Below are 15,456 nucleotides of genomic sequence, written 5' to 3' on the forward strand. Positions count from 1 at the left end.
AAAAGAAAATTAAATTGAGATCCTGCTTTTACACTGTGAAACAAGTTCTTCCATGAAAGCTTGTTACTTAAAATATGACAAGTCAATATGTGAGGTAGTTCTGTGTACAAAACATTGAAAAATGCAGTTCAGGTTTGACAGCATTCAGGTTTTTTGTTTTTTATGAAAAATAATTTAGGTATAGGATATCTGGATTCCCATAGTAGATAACTATCTCCTAACGTGTTAATCATTCAACTCCTGTATATTCTCAGGATAAAAGATTGCTTGGAGATATTGTATGTAGATTGCATGTTCTGCTATCTGGATTTACTGTACATTTCTGTTTCCATACTTAATTACTGCATTTTCATTAGTATACTGGGCTAAACCAGTGGATTTTTAGCCAGTTTTCTTTGGAGAAAAATATGTCTCAGGAAATGCTGTGAAGACAAACCAGGTCCAGCATAACCATTAGTGTGGGCCCTGCCTTGCTCCTGACCAGTACTGTGTGTGTTTCCCAGGACTGAATGGGGCTTTGCTGGGAGAGAAGCCAGCTTTAATCTACAGGTGGTCATGTGAACAACATGCAGGCTTTCTTTTTCGTGTCAGATTAAACCAGAATTCACTTCAGAGTTAACACTCAGTACTTTAAAAGGAGAGTTACCTGAATCTAAAGTCATCTTCTGTGTGAGTAGATTGGACTGCAGTTTCTTAGACAAAGCTCAGATTTTGGCTTGCTGTTCAAGTTAAAGACACTGCCATTGATTTTTCTTTTCAAATGTTACATACTTTCCAAACGATCTAAAGAATGTTCTTGCTTTTAGCTGTTTCAGCTCCTTCACTCTAAAAAAAAAACAAGACCAAGGATCCATTTCTAGCTTATATGCTTTCTCTTTGCTTTTTATTCAGAAATTCGTGTCTCCATGGGGGAAAAAAAAAATCTGCTTTTCAAGCATTGTTATTTGCACATTGCAGCAGATGAAATGGCAGAGCAATCAAAGTGGTTACCACTGATCTGCCTTCTCCGCTCCAAGACTCTTTCTCTGGGCTGCAGTCCCAGCAGCAGAAAAAGCTGAATGATCTGCGCAGAGAATGTACACCATCCCTTCTTAGTTTTATAGTTTTGTATATGAAAAGGGCAAAAGCTGTGATTAAGTTCATTCCAACAAACTGCTCAAAACCATTGTCATTAAAGTCTCTGCATCTCATTCAGTAATTCCTCTTTTCTCTTTCAGACAAGGTGAATATGTTTAATGCTATCTCATCTTAATCTGCTTCTGAACCTAAACCTTAGATACTTAGAGACTTAGATAGCTTTCTAGCTCTGTTTGTTCAAAAATGCAAATAATCTCAATATTATGTGGATGCAGAAATCATATTAGCAATAAATAAGATTGGTAAATAATAATATGGCAAGAGTTCTGCTTTGCCCAATTTTTCCTTATCACTATGTTCAAATTAAAGCAGAAATCTGCATATTTCCTGAGTGTTTAATGTTGGGTAATTGCTTATTGCAACATTTTGCTAGTTCAGTAGTGAGATTGCAATGCCTCTATTTGGCAGTGCAAGACTTGGAAATGCAGCGATTTGTGGGCCCCTTTCAGTGTGATACATAAAACAGCTATCTTTATATCCCAATCCATTTGAGGTGGTCAACCATTAACTGTTGATGACCATAGTACTTCCATAGGACTGGGAGATGATCTCAGAGTTCTGCCCATTTTGTTGCTTATGTGAATCTTTTGTGACAGCTTAGGCATCTGTACTTGAGTGCCTGTACTGGCTAAGTGACACTGTCAAATAAGTAACACTGCTTCTCTGGCCTCCTAATTTGAAATTCTAAGATGATCTGTGGCAGTGAAAATGCATTGTTTTGCAAATTCTGCATATGATTCAAATAATTCCTTGACTTGAGATACCAAAATAAGCTGGAATTTTCTTTCCTTTTCCATCAATGTTTCAAGGGAATACAACATTCTTACCAGCTATAGCAATACAGAAGCAAATAACCGCCTTCAGTTTTGTGATCAGGAATCTGCTTAGGCTTTGTGAGGTAACATCTGCTATTTTAATTGCTCACTTTAAATGCTATAATGCCTGCAAAGAGTTCCTTAATTTTTATTGTCCCATTACTTGCTACTTTATGCAATACAGCAAATTTTCTTGAAGACTGTGTATCATAATGTAAGCGTGGGAGGAGGTGGTTTGTTCCCATGAAATGAAAGAATTCATAATTTTCTAAAACATAATGCATTGTATTAGACTGTGGAAAATAATGCTAATCTCTTCTGATCAGTATTGTCAGCTGAGGAAATACTCTCCCAATAAATGTTCCTATTTCTTCGGGGCCTTAAAGCAGATGTTACAATTCTTTATTTAAAATTTGCAGGAGTCATAGATTTGAACACAGTCATGATCAAATATGCCTTAACAAAATGTGGGAATGGATTTCTCACACTCTCTCATCCTCTGTCTGTCTTTGCTTGCTTCATTTCCTCTGCACAATAGTAAATATGGCTTCAATGTCCCAGGATGGAAAATGATATTTCTTCCATGACTCTTAAATCACAACTGTACAGTAATCTTAGATTTTATTTAGTGGAACTGAAGAAGGGGCTTTTGTATGATTTTTATCACTTTACCTTATTCTTTTTAAATGCAAGAAATGCCCTTTTTTCCATTTTAAATCATGTCCGTCTCAAGTATTTTCTTTCGTTAAAACATTCAGGGTTATCTTGCTATTATCTTGCTATACCCAAGGCAGCCACCAGTTCTCTATTACTACTGCTTACTCAAGGACAGCCCCAAACAGTTTCCACTGCCTACAGTTGCAATACAGGAGGTGAAAATATTAATGCTACTTTACAAAGGATTGTTTGGATTTCATCTGCAATAATGTGGTCAGTTATGACCAGGTCTATTACAATTAGAATGGAATGAGTGCACAGAAAAGCTGCTTTGTGTAAGAAGAGACTGGAAAGGTTGGCTTGATTAGCCTATGAAGGCAAAGACTGAAAGAGGATGTGCTCTCTGTTTGTAAACACTTACTGAGTGTGAATAAATGCATCATTGTCAAGAGCTAGAGGACAAGGTTGTCGCAAGAACAAATGAGTTCAATTTGTCCATGAGTAAACTGAGGTCAAAAGCTGGTGAAAGGTTTCTAATTACCAGAGGCACCAGAGGATGGAAAAACTCCTTCTTGGTGAAAGAATGAAAAAAACCTCCAGAGTCTTTTAAAGACCAATTTATGGGAAAAGGTCCAACAGATTTGCCCATCATAGCACAAGAGAGGACTGGGGGACCTACAAGGTTGTATTCAAAGTTTGTATTCTTTTTGATTTTTCCTAGGAGAGGGCTTCTCCTTGGCCCATGTATTCATCTTGTTCATTGTGTTTCAGCCCAATGCACTCCACCATGAATAAGAGTGTAGAGCACAGCCATGTTCCAAGCTCAAGCAGTTAGGTCAGGTCCTATAATCACGACTCAGTTACAAGAGCTCGCATAATTCAACATTTTCTTATGGAGAATGATTAATAAAAGCATTAGAGCTTCATTTGAGCACATACATTTTTCATTGGGTTGGTGGGTCCGTGTGAAATTACACCCTCTTTGGAACAGGTGGGCAACCAAGTTGCCAGCTCCTGGCGTTAGTGAGAGCTAATGCACAGATGGAGTGAACTCTGCTTTCTCCAAGATCTTGGATTTTTTTTCTCTGAGAAAGCTAAAAGTTGATTTCTCCTTGTTCTATTAGGTTTTATTCATCCTTTTCTGCAAAGCCTAAAAAACCTAAGGGAGATAAAATTGAGCAAGTGATGACGCAGTTCAAAATCTTCTTTTCCTTGTCTTGGAGCTTCATCTAGTCATGCCTTTCCCTCAACTTCTCTTTGGAAAGTGCTGAGAAATTCAGGAAGGGCACAGCACAAATGTGCTCTGGCATGGGCAGTGGCAGCCCAGAGGCCTTAAGCCACCCTTTCCCCCGTGCTGACTTTTGGAGGAGGAAGAAACACTCCTCTCTGCGTGTCAAAATTTTCTGTGATGAAGTCCTGGCATGCACTGGAAAATAGTGCATGTCCACTATATTATAAATACTGGAAACATCTTCTTGGCCCAAAGTTAAGATGTTTCCATAAGAAAAGGTATTGCTGCCTTTGTTTTGTGCTTAATACAGGAGCATGTAAGTAAGTTCTTTCCCTCCATGTCTCTCACTGCAGGTACAATTGCTCTGTGGTGAATAGTAAGTCTCTGCCTGGGCTGCTTATCTTAAAATAATGGGACATGTTAGATGTCCAGTATGTAGTCTTGGTTCCCATGGAGTCTTGCCTTATATGTCAAGATGATCCTCTTCAGTTCTTGTTTCCTAATTCATCTGTAAAGAGTTCTTAATTTAAAACACCATTTGTTTCCTTATTTATTTGCCTGCTTAGATGAAGTGTACATCTAATTTTTATCCTAGTTCCATTTGTGGCAGGACAGTCTCCCCTTAATTCCAAGTTCAGACCAGCAAAAGAAAGGCTTGGAATTGAACTTCTATATTGAACTTCTCATGTGAAAGAAAACCAAAAAAACAACCAAACAAAAAAAACCAAAAAGAACCAATAAAAAACAGACAACCTCACATAACCTAGCCTAAATTTATTCAGGTGCCAACTCAGTTCAACTTGGCCAACTTTCTAATTTTTTTGACATTCAATGCTTGTATAACAGATCATCTGCCATCCTTATATCATTACAGTGTATCCTCCTTTGAAGTGCAAATGAAAATTGTTTCCTTTCATACAATAGTTGCTTTATATAGTTTTCTTAAGTGAGATCCAAAATTCAAGAATGAGAGATGATATTGGAGAGTCATTATATAAAAGGCTTGTCACTCAGTCAATGCCAAGTTTTTAAAAAATGACAAAGAAATACATAGCAAATGACTAATGTTGAATTTGGGGTGGCATGGCATTTCTTTGTTGTCAATCTAAAATCTGGATTTATGATAAAATCAGTGGAATTCACAGCATTTAAAATAATAGCTGTCATTAATCTATAAATGTGTATACCTCCTCGGCCACCACACAAAAATGGCTTTGGTGTTTTGAGTTCTATTATTATTTCCCAGGTGATGTATAAAAACATGAGGTAGCAACCTAGAGGTTAAAATGAGAACATTCTATTTAAAATGCACCAAAAAGTGCTGAATACAGAAAACATAAATACGCTTTTATGGCAGAAAAGATAAATGCTTGAGGAATTGAAAGTCAAAATCTCTTTTAAAGTAGTATTTGGCAATATAATATGGCCATGCAGGTATCTCTTTTTTATATTATTAGAGTGAATTTAATAATCTTGGTGTTACAGTTTGGGCATGCTGTATAATGAAACCAGGCAAACTTTTCTAAATCCTCTGAGAAAGTGTATCATTTAAAATCAAGATAAGAAGTTTTTTGAGCTCTCCTTTATGATTATATTGAAAGTATTATAATATATATATATATTTTGCTAAAACAGCATTATATATGGGGTTTTTTTTAACCTCATAGCTAGCAAAATGGTACAGGCTAAATGAAAAGACAGCATCTTAAGCTGAGATAAGCCATTATCTGTGGTACATTAAGAATTAATCGACCAGAACTGCAAGATATTACACTGAACACAGCTGATGCTATGTTATTTCTCTTTGCAGAAAAAAAAAAAAATCTATATTTCATAAAGAACATTAATAACAGATGAATTCAGAAACTGTGATAATCTGTGAAGGCAAATAAAATACTTTTACTGTAGTCAGGAAAGTTGAAGTTAAAATTTACATCTCACATGTTTTTCTTTCAAAATGTAAGGGAAATAAACAAATACCAGTATGTCCAAAGTAGTTCTTTCAAAATAATAAAAGGATATTATACTGGAACAGCAGAAAAAGCCAAAATAACTGGGGTGGTTGTCTTAACTTTTAAGGAGCTGCTTTTTCAAGAAGCTTGGCTTAATTTCCACAAGAAAGATTCCATAATTTGAGATCAAGTCTAGCTCCTGGTGTCTCCTAAATTCTTTAATATGGTTATAGATCAGGAAGCTAAGGCAGAAAAAGATTATGCATTTCATTACAGGTATAACAATGTAGAAGTGCTGTATCCTTTGAAAAATGACAAAGCTATAAATGCACACACGAGAATCAAAAATGTTCAATAAACTCTGTCTGTATGCAAGGGAATATTAAATGCAGGCTGCTAATAGGAGACTCTTAATCACCTCCCTTCCTGGGGGCATATCCACAATTTTAAAAGTCTGGAAAGTTTGGGGCATCAGCCTCTGTAATTAAGAGAGATCATGGACAGACAGTTCAGAATGATGGAAAGTCCTGGTTAAAAAGATTGTGCGAATTTTAGATTATTTCTACTATTTTACAGGAAAATACAGACACAGAATTATCTTGAAAGCTACCATCTATTTGAATCACCAGGAAAAAAACATGTTTAACTAAAGTTCAAGTTCTTATGTGAAGGTTGGAGTCAGTTGCTGTTGCTTGGGAGCCCATGTTCCTCTTACTCAATATTCCCTGAGGGAGTCATCATTCAGCTGTGTAAAACACCATGTTCCCAAACTGCAGGAATTTATGCTGTGTAAAAAACTGTTTTTCTGATTTCCCTAACCTGTCTTAAATTTAATATTTCAAGCTTAATATGGGTGTGTTTACTTAGTTATTTTTTCTTTAAAGTATTTGTCTGTAGAGCTGAGTGTTCAGCTGTAAGCTTTAATAGGTACCCTATGGAATTGAAATTTGGTTTTAAGTTAGGTCTTGCTATAAACAAGCACATTCACACCTAGAATGCTCTTATGCATTTTCTTTACCCTTTTGGTAGGTGATGTTTGCTAACTTGCACCTTGTTTATAGGTTCTTGATATTCTATTTCTAGGAAATGAACACTTAAGGCCTGAAAAATTGTCTCTACCTTCACAGCTCCTAAGCAATGCTACATTCAGAAATACATCATGGTATGGCTTCCTACTGATTTACATATTATCTGTCAAAGATGCTGTGAAAGCCTTAAATAAAAGATCAGAAGAGGTAAAAGGAGAGGCAGAGAAAACCCCAAATGAAACAACTAGGAGCAATTACATGTACAAATATTTGGTGAGGTTTGAGCACAGTACATTTTGAACTTTGCAGTTAAGGGTGGTATGTCAGTTACTTTAATGAGCATGCACATATTGGTTTTGAGGCTAGGGTGGAGTTTGACAATAGCTGTGTGTCAATCACAGCCTCTTGGTCCACTCAGTTTATTTTTTGTTTATACCTTGGTGGTCACATTTCTGAATTTTGACTCTCATGCATACTCTCTCCCTTGCCTTATCTTTCAGGAAATAAATGATGTGGATGTGCAGGAGCTGGTGAGAAGGTCAATTGGAAGGTTAACAATTATTCGACAGACATTTCCAGTCCCCCAAAACATAAGCCAGCGCTGTTTCCGAGGCAACCACAGAATATCTTCATCGCTGTGTGATCCGAAGGACCCTTTCTCCCAAAGCATGGAGGTAGTTCATATGCCAGTCTGTCCCCACCTGGGAACTGTCTTTCTAGATAACTTCTAAGTTTTTCCCCAGGGGCTTACTGTAACAATGTTATTTTTCATGTTCTCTCTGACATGTAGCTTAATGGCTCATGGCATGCCCAAATACTTGGAGTAAGGGGGTGAGTGTGTCTGACAGAGAACAACTTGCCTGCTCCACAGCAATAGAGATAAACATCCAAAAAAGCTGCCTGATCTCCAGGTAGTAGGCTAGTCATTTTGTTGCCCTGATAAATTTTAATTTTTGTCATCTCAACCAAGAATAATTTCCTTCCTAGTAGTCAATGTCTCCTGAGTTGCTGGGCTTCTCTAAGCCTCAAATATGTTGTCATTAAGAAAGTCTTCCAGGGAGCACCCACATCATCTCTTTCAAGTGTCTTAGTGTATACATCTAAATCTGTGTCTAAGTTCCAAGGCCTTATTTTCAGGGTTGTTAATCACAGATTACAATTAAACTTTAAGAGCCTTTCTACCACATGAATTCACCTACAGGATCCCTGTCCTCCTGACTTCACATAGTTTTTCCAAGAACAAGTCCCCTGTCTCTCTCATTAGGGTTCATCATGACAAAGCTATGGCAAATCAGGAGTGTGAAATTAGCTTAAGATGTTGATTTTACTTTTGTGGGTTGTTTTTTTTTTTCTGGGATCATTTGTGCAGTTGTAGAAAGATGACTGTGTACTATTATTTTTAGCAGTAGAGGGAGGAGCATATCTGACCTAGCAGCTAAAAGCAGCCACCTCATGATTCTGAAAGAGTGCAAGAAAACAATGGGAGCAAAATAGGGAGGTTCTGAAGAGTGTCTTTGTTTAAAATGAAAATATGTAAGGGAGAAAGTGTGGATAGTCTTGTCCTGTTTTAGATTAGTTGTTAAGAGTCTTTGTGTCAGTAATTTTAGTTCATAAAGCAGCCAGCCAGCAATTATTGATGACATGAAAAACTGGCTGTAGCACAGTGCACAGTGATCCTATTAGAGTTCTCAAAACAAACAGGACTGTCTGATGCCCATTGGTGCATAGGATATCTCTACAGACTATTTAGGAAGTGCAAAAATCCTTTAGGCTGTGCCATTCTGTCATGGCAGCATGGTCCTAGGGGGAACTTTGGAAGTCTAAGGACAATGTGTTATGTGCAGGAACTTATATGCAGGAGCCAGAGAGTGCAAAGAGCAGTTCTCATGAACAAAATTACTGACTACAGCAAGGCAGAAAACAAGAGTCATGTGTCAATGGGAAGCTTCACATTTTGATTTGTCTTTCTCTTCTACTTCACTTTTTCATTTTCACTTCAGCAGTTGGCTGACTCTAGGAAAGATAAGTTTTAAAATTCAAAGTTTATTCTCAACAAATTGGCATATTCCATTTAATTTGTTAGATTAGATCTTATACCTTAACCTATGTGCCATGATCTACCTATAGCTTGGAGAGCTACAATATTCTTATTGAAAGCTTTCACAGCATTTTGGTTCAAAGGAATGATGGAAGCTTGAGTGGTTTAATTGTTCTGTGCAACTGAGTTACTTTTTTCATGCTTTCCCTGGGATGGCTGTACTTCATTATTTTAGCTGAGACAACATTACAAACTGAAAGGAAGGAAAACTCTGACACAATTTCCCCTGTGTCTTCATATGATGCACAGTCCTTTGAGTAGCTGTGGGGTTTGTTTGCTGCTTCTTTGTTCTACCCAACAATATTATAAATTAGTTTATAATCCAGTGGGGAGTAGGAACAGTTTATAAATTGAAATTACTAATTTTTTTTTTTAATGACATCGAAGTGTGACTAATCAAAAACATTCTCTGGAAATTATAAGGGGTAATTTCTTAATTTATTTTTTTCTGAATTACTAAAATCTGTGTGAATAATCAATTTTTTTCAGCATCTTTATTAAAACATTGAAAAGTATTCTGGTGAAGATATCTCACTGTGTCTTTGGAATTGGCCTAGTTGAAACAAATTCTATGAGTTTGTGTCATTTTGAAGGCAGAAAGTTAAAAACTGGATTCAGAGAAGAATTTAGTACTGTCACCCTTTTGTCTAAAAACTATGTTCAATATTATAGGTACACATAAAATAGCCACTGATAATACAGATTAATCATTCATCCTTAATCTAATGCTAAGTGCCTTTCTTCCACAATCTGGATTAAAAAATTACATCTGAATTTTGAACTGCATCAACAGAAGGTTATGCAATTAAATACTTCTTGGTAATACAAGTGACCAGCTATTAGTCTAACAGGCTTGGAGTAAATAAAGGATCAGTAATGGACACCAGGCATTAAATGCCCTAGTAAATTAACGTGGGAAGTTAATAAAAGTGCAAACTGACTTTAAATTACAACCCCCTTCTGTTCATCAGGACAGATATTAATGAAGCATACTTCTGGTAGTGGCAGGGAAGGGTGATTTTGAGAAACAGAAATTAATTGTGGGGTCTTTATCATTGTATTATCAGTGATTGATTGCTGTAAATGTTAAGCTCAACTATTAGTGAAGGACTAACAATGCTTAATAACTGCTGAACTCTGTCCTCCTGAGCCCTGTTAATACTGGATGAAGGCCCAGTTATATTACTCTTAGATTAGTGAGTGCATCCTTCCTCATGAACTGTGACAATTGTCTTCTATTCCCCTTGATAGTAGGTTACAGAAGTTACCTTGAAAGCAATGTCATTTTGGTGGGAAATGATGACTTGGCATCCACAGCTGGTCATGTACCAATTTAGTCTCATTAGTGACCTTATTCCCTCTGCTCTCCAGAGGTGGTGTGGGGCTTTTTTTCCCTTTGGAAAAGGCTTACATGGAAAAAGCTTGCCTCACAGCACAGTGATAATTCTTTCCCTCACTGCTCCAACAAATATCCCTGTAGAGCTGACTTTGTTGCAGAAACACAGTTTTAGCTGAAATGCTTTGAATTCTTTGTAAGTTTACAATATGCAGGCAAATCATCCAAGTTTTTTTTAAAAATGCTTGATTAACCTGGACCCAGATTCTCAATCCATGCTTTTAATCCTATTGTGCACAGTGATGCCTGGCCTGTGCCTCTGAAGAAAGGAGATTTGTTCCTGGGTGAATACCAAAATGGAAATGTTCATAGTCACTGGAGGAGCTCAAGTAAGAATAAAGAAGCACCTTCCAGAAAGACAGAGTGAAGGATCATTTAAAGAAAAGGGGCAATAAGGATCAGAGGTTCTGTGCATCTCTGCTACTAACAGTGTAGAGTTGTAAAGGTAAGGGAGGATTCCAGCAGTTTATCACAAGGGAAAGCAGCGGATCATTAGCCTTCCTTTGATAAAATAGGGAAGTCAGTTGGGATGTCTTAAGTAATTCTGGCCAGGTAAGGAGAGAGTACCTCTTTCCTGGGTGCTATGCAGGGAGGGAATCTCTCATGAGACCTTCCTGGGAACAGCATGCAACAACAGGTTGTGGATGACACAAGCAAAGCCAGCATAAAGATGGGATTTACCAAAGGAAATAAAAACATAAAAATATGTTATAAGGAAAGGAGTAATCAGGTAGAAAGAGAGGTGTTTGGGGTTTTTTTAATTTTTATTTTCTCCTTTTTTAAGGGGATGTGTGGATTTGCTTATCAGTGTCTCAGATCCTCAGCATTATTGTGCTTCCTTGCCATATACCCCCTCCCGATAGCTGCAGGGCTCTCCCAGTCTTTGGATATATTTAAAAAGCAGAATAGGCCCACTAATTCCCAAACGTTCCTTTTGTAAGCTTGCTTCTTCTTTTAAAACTTTGAGCACACCACCTATATCTGTGTAAAAAACCCTTACAGAGAGCAGCCAACATATTCCACAAATCTGAGGAAATGTCGTTTGCCTCATCTGACTGATGCAGAAAAAGCCCCAGCAAGCTTTCCTCAAATTGCCACTGGCTAATTTGTTGTCAAGCACTAGGAATGCTCTACAGAGCTCTTTATCATGCAGCTGAGGAAACTGAGTTTCCCTCAGTAACTTCAGATGATCCATGGGTTATCTAAAAATAATATTCCCAAAAGTCCTTTTTATTTCTGAACATAATTTTTCTTCATGGGAACCTCTGTTCAGGACAGCTGAGGTTTCTTTTTCTATGATACTGTCAGTAACTTAAATGTTCCTGCCATTTGAGGACAGGAAAGACTGATATAAAACGATATTGAAAATTACTTGTTTCATAAGTTTTCATGAATTCTGAGGTTCTATTCTTTTACATTTAATTGTATCTTTCACATCTGACTTGGCACTGTGTGCATTCAAAAGCACGTACATAGAACTAGAACATGGTTAAGTGGAAGTGGCACACAAGTGATTTCTCTTCTTGAGTTCCACTGTTCTGTCTTTAATCCCAAACTGGAACTTCCTCGCACTGTATGCAGCTCTGCTCACAGTGAAACATACACACATTTATTCTGTAGGAGTTTTGTCCTGCAGGGAATTAAGAGCCAATGTCAAATACTCTGACAGTAAACACTATAAATTGCAGAATCAACATGCAACTGCACACTGACAAAAATTTCATTGAGTAGTATTTCATGCCAGAAAGTGCCAATCTGAATTGACTGCACAAATCAGGAACAAAAAACACAATGAAATGATCTATTCTAAATTTTCAGAGTTTCTGCTTTTCAAAAGAACAAAACAGCCTTGAAGATAATTTGATAGTGTCCAAATATCTGGTAAAAAACTGAGTCTCACAAGCAACTGGTTAAAAATAAAAGAAAGTCAGTTTACAGTCATAAGTAAAGCTGTAAATCTGGCAGGTGGAGCTGTGCCAGTGATTGGGCTGCTTGCACTTCTCATGTGTGTGTAGTTTGTTGCTGCAAATCACTTTTAGCGTTACAGCTGCCAGCTGCAGATTTTACCAGAGCGCAAAGGAATGACATTTTGCCTCTTACAGGTTCTTCTTAATACCAAATAAAGTATTTAATTACCAGAGGATTATGGGTGAGGCAAAACAAATTATAAATTCTGGCAGGAGGCTACAAATAATAGTGATAATGCTTCCCTTTTGATCCATTTACAGATTTCAAACCTGTATATATATGACACTGTCCTCCTGCTGGCAAATGCCTTTCATAAGAAGCTGGAGGACAGGAAGTGGCACAGCATGGCCAGCCTCACCTGCATCAGGAAGAATTCTAAACCCTGGCAAGGAGGACGATCAATGTTGGAAACCATCAAGAAGGTACTTTTTCTCTGTATTTCCTCATCTTTGATTTCTATAATACTTACATTATGCAGTATTTCTTGCTGAGGTGCATATTACTCTAACCAGTACCAGCAGTATAGGTTTTACATATTCACAGTTCCTGAATGGAAGTAGTCCTTATTTGGTTTGGGTTGTTTGTTGGTTGGTTGTGTTTTTTCCATGTCATAATGATCATATTGATATAAAATCAATACGCTTGTTTACCAAAACTACCAAACCAGCTGGATCTTCAAGGAAGAAAAAGTGTCACTGGCGAACAGGTGTCAGGATTGAAAAAGTTTCACTGGTTAGGAAGTAAAGAAAATGAATTTACTATTTTATTTGTAAAAGAAAAAAGTTGCAGAATTACACTTGGGTAATGTTCTGTGGAATTCGCTGTTGCACTGCTTTTGATGTTAATAAAGTGAAATCATAGAAATGGGAGTAAGGAACCCCCTAAATTATCTAGGCTATATTCGGCCACCACAAAACTGTGCCTGTAACAGTCTCTACAGAGCTTTATCCAATGTTGCTGCTTCCCTGTGATTTTTATTTCATACCTTAATCTTTTTATTTCATACCTTAATCATGCTCATGCCCAAGATGCTTTTCCTGTTCTTCAGTCTTTTAAGACAATTTTTCTTAGTCATTTCCTTTCTTTGTAATGTTTACAGCCCCCACATACTTACAGACAAATATTGCAGCCTTCTGGGTCAATGTTTAGTCAATATGAACAAGTTCAGGATTTGCCCTTAGCTGTAAGTTATTCACATTGTTTTCCTTAAGTTATTGATATCTTTCGTAAAACTGCCTTCTAATTTGTCTGCATACACTTCCTTCTAATGTATACTTACTTTTAAAGTGCTGGCATTGTAAACACAGGAAAAAAAATGGATAAAAAATTTTGTCCATTTAAAAAAAAAATCTTGAATGGTGCTTTAATTGTGTCTTTCACTACAGAACATAAAAACCATTTAAAATATAATGTTGTGATGAGAAGTTGCCATTCTGCATTAGGTATTTAGCTATACCAGAAATTATGACGATGCAGGCAAAACATAAGGCTCCTTTGACCACTGCTTATATTTTATGCAGTCCCAGCTTAATCTGTGTTACCTCCAAAATGGCAGTTCAAAGATTTCTTTGGTATCTGTTTCCACTTTCCATTCTAGCAGTTTGAAGTCATGAGACTGAAAGAATAATCCAGGACACATTTCTTATTTCAGGGGCAGGATATGGCTTTAAGGGACTCCAAACTGCATTGCTCTTAACCTACCTATCAGAGCAATTTCAAATTCACATTTGGCAATCCCGTGTATTTTGAGCTATGTTTCAGGCAAGGCTGATTCTCCTCTTGCCTTGGGTTTTGTAAATACCATTGCACACTTTTCCATTAAAATGGCCAGGAGAATTATGAAAGCATTCAAGAAGGCAGGAGCAAGTGGAAATTCCAGAGTTGTTGTTAGCTTGCTAAAAAAATGAAACAAATGCCAAAGAAATTCCTGATCTGTGCAGCTAACCATGCTTCCATCCTGTCACTTTTGGCTGTCTCTGTTATTTCAATTAGATGGCTCTGAAAAGAAAGTATTTTATTGGTGCAAATTGAATAATCCAAATCCTCCTTACACTGCACTGTGCTGACAGAGATGAATTTCTAAAAGTAATGTGCTAAAATTGAAAGTCAAAATCTAATCCAAATGAAATACAGAAATTTTACTGTGTGTGGATGTCAGTAGCATTTCAATCCATAGGCAGAGGAAAGGTAAAGATTGCAGCTGAGAGTTTGGATTGCACAGGAACAGGAATTCTGCTTTAGTTTGGTGGCCTACTTTCCCTTTTCTTTCACGAAAGCAGTTAGGTAGAAGAACTTTGGGATCACAGCTGTGTACTTTTGAAATTAAAAATTTGGCATTGATGAATGCCTGATGGGGTATCACAAAAACAATAAAATCCAAAAGTAATGAAGGGAAAAAAGCCGCCACTTAATCTCTCTTCTTGAGAATGCTTCTCTTTCCCATCTCACCATATTCTTTAAACATATTTTCACTCCTGTTGTCCTGAGGAGTCCTCTAAAATCAACTGAAATAGAATTTTTTTTACAAAAACACACCAGTTTTCCCTAATTTTGAAAGCAAACAGGAGGAAGTCACCACGTGGTATTTAAATAGTTTCTGAATTAAAAGTTCTGCATTTTCATTTTGAACTCACCACTGTTTACAGGATGTAGTGTATAATGGAATATCATAGGAAGATATGGATATAATTCAGGGTGAAAATACATTCTGAGATTTCTTAAATATTCCTGGAAAAAGAACTTCCATCCTCTGCAACACCTTAATTCTTCCTTCGTGATGATCTGTACTGTAGAGCTGAAATCATCACCTGGTCTCAGGTTGTCCCTTCTCTCAGTGTAGCTTCTCTAGGAATCAAATTGTACTCAAGTATGGTTTTGAGTTGAGGAAGAGATGTCTAATTCCAGGCTGCCTGCCTCAGGAGAGGACCAAAAACTCAAGCAGTTGTTCTGGCAGCAGCAATGCAGAAGCACCATGGAGCTTCTGCTGCTAAAAAAAAAAAAAAACCAAACAACAACAACAACAAACCTAGTTCTAGAGGAAGCTTTTATAGAAGAAATATCTGTCTTTTAGAGTTTGAGATCCAGAAGCAGGAACATCTGGAAGTGTTTTAGCTGCAGAGGGAAATCTCTCTTTGATTTCTGAAGGGGGAAATAAGAAAAGGGTTGGGAAATCTT

General features: G+C 37.1%; 1 protein-coding gene across 8 annotated transcripts in view; it reads left to right on the forward strand.

Annotated features, from left to right (window-relative positions):
* The window catches only part of GRID2 (glutamate ionotropic receptor delta type subunit 2), an 824,945-nt gene that overhangs the window by 606,895 nt on the left and 202,594 nt on the right, over window positions 1-15,456 (forward strand). For all 8 annotated transcript variants that reach the window (XR_011150528.1, XM_069013075.1, XM_069013077.1 and 5 more), the window contains 2 exons: window positions 7,321-7,494; window positions 12,543-12,704. Coding sequence is in view for 7 of the 8 variants with exons in the window: in XM_069013075.1 (XP_068869176.1) it covers window positions 7,321-7,494; window positions 12,543-12,704 (336 nt within the window). In the remaining variant the exon portion in view is untranslated. The remainder of the gene's footprint in view (window positions 1-7,320; window positions 7,495-12,542; window positions 12,705-15,456) is intronic.

The sequence above is a fragment of the Aphelocoma coerulescens genome, chromosome 4, assembly GCF_041296385.1.
Source record: "Aphelocoma coerulescens isolate FSJ_1873_10779 chromosome 4, UR_Acoe_1.0, whole genome shotgun sequence".
NCBI lineage: Eukaryota > Metazoa > Chordata > Aves > Passeriformes > Corvidae > Aphelocoma > Aphelocoma coerulescens.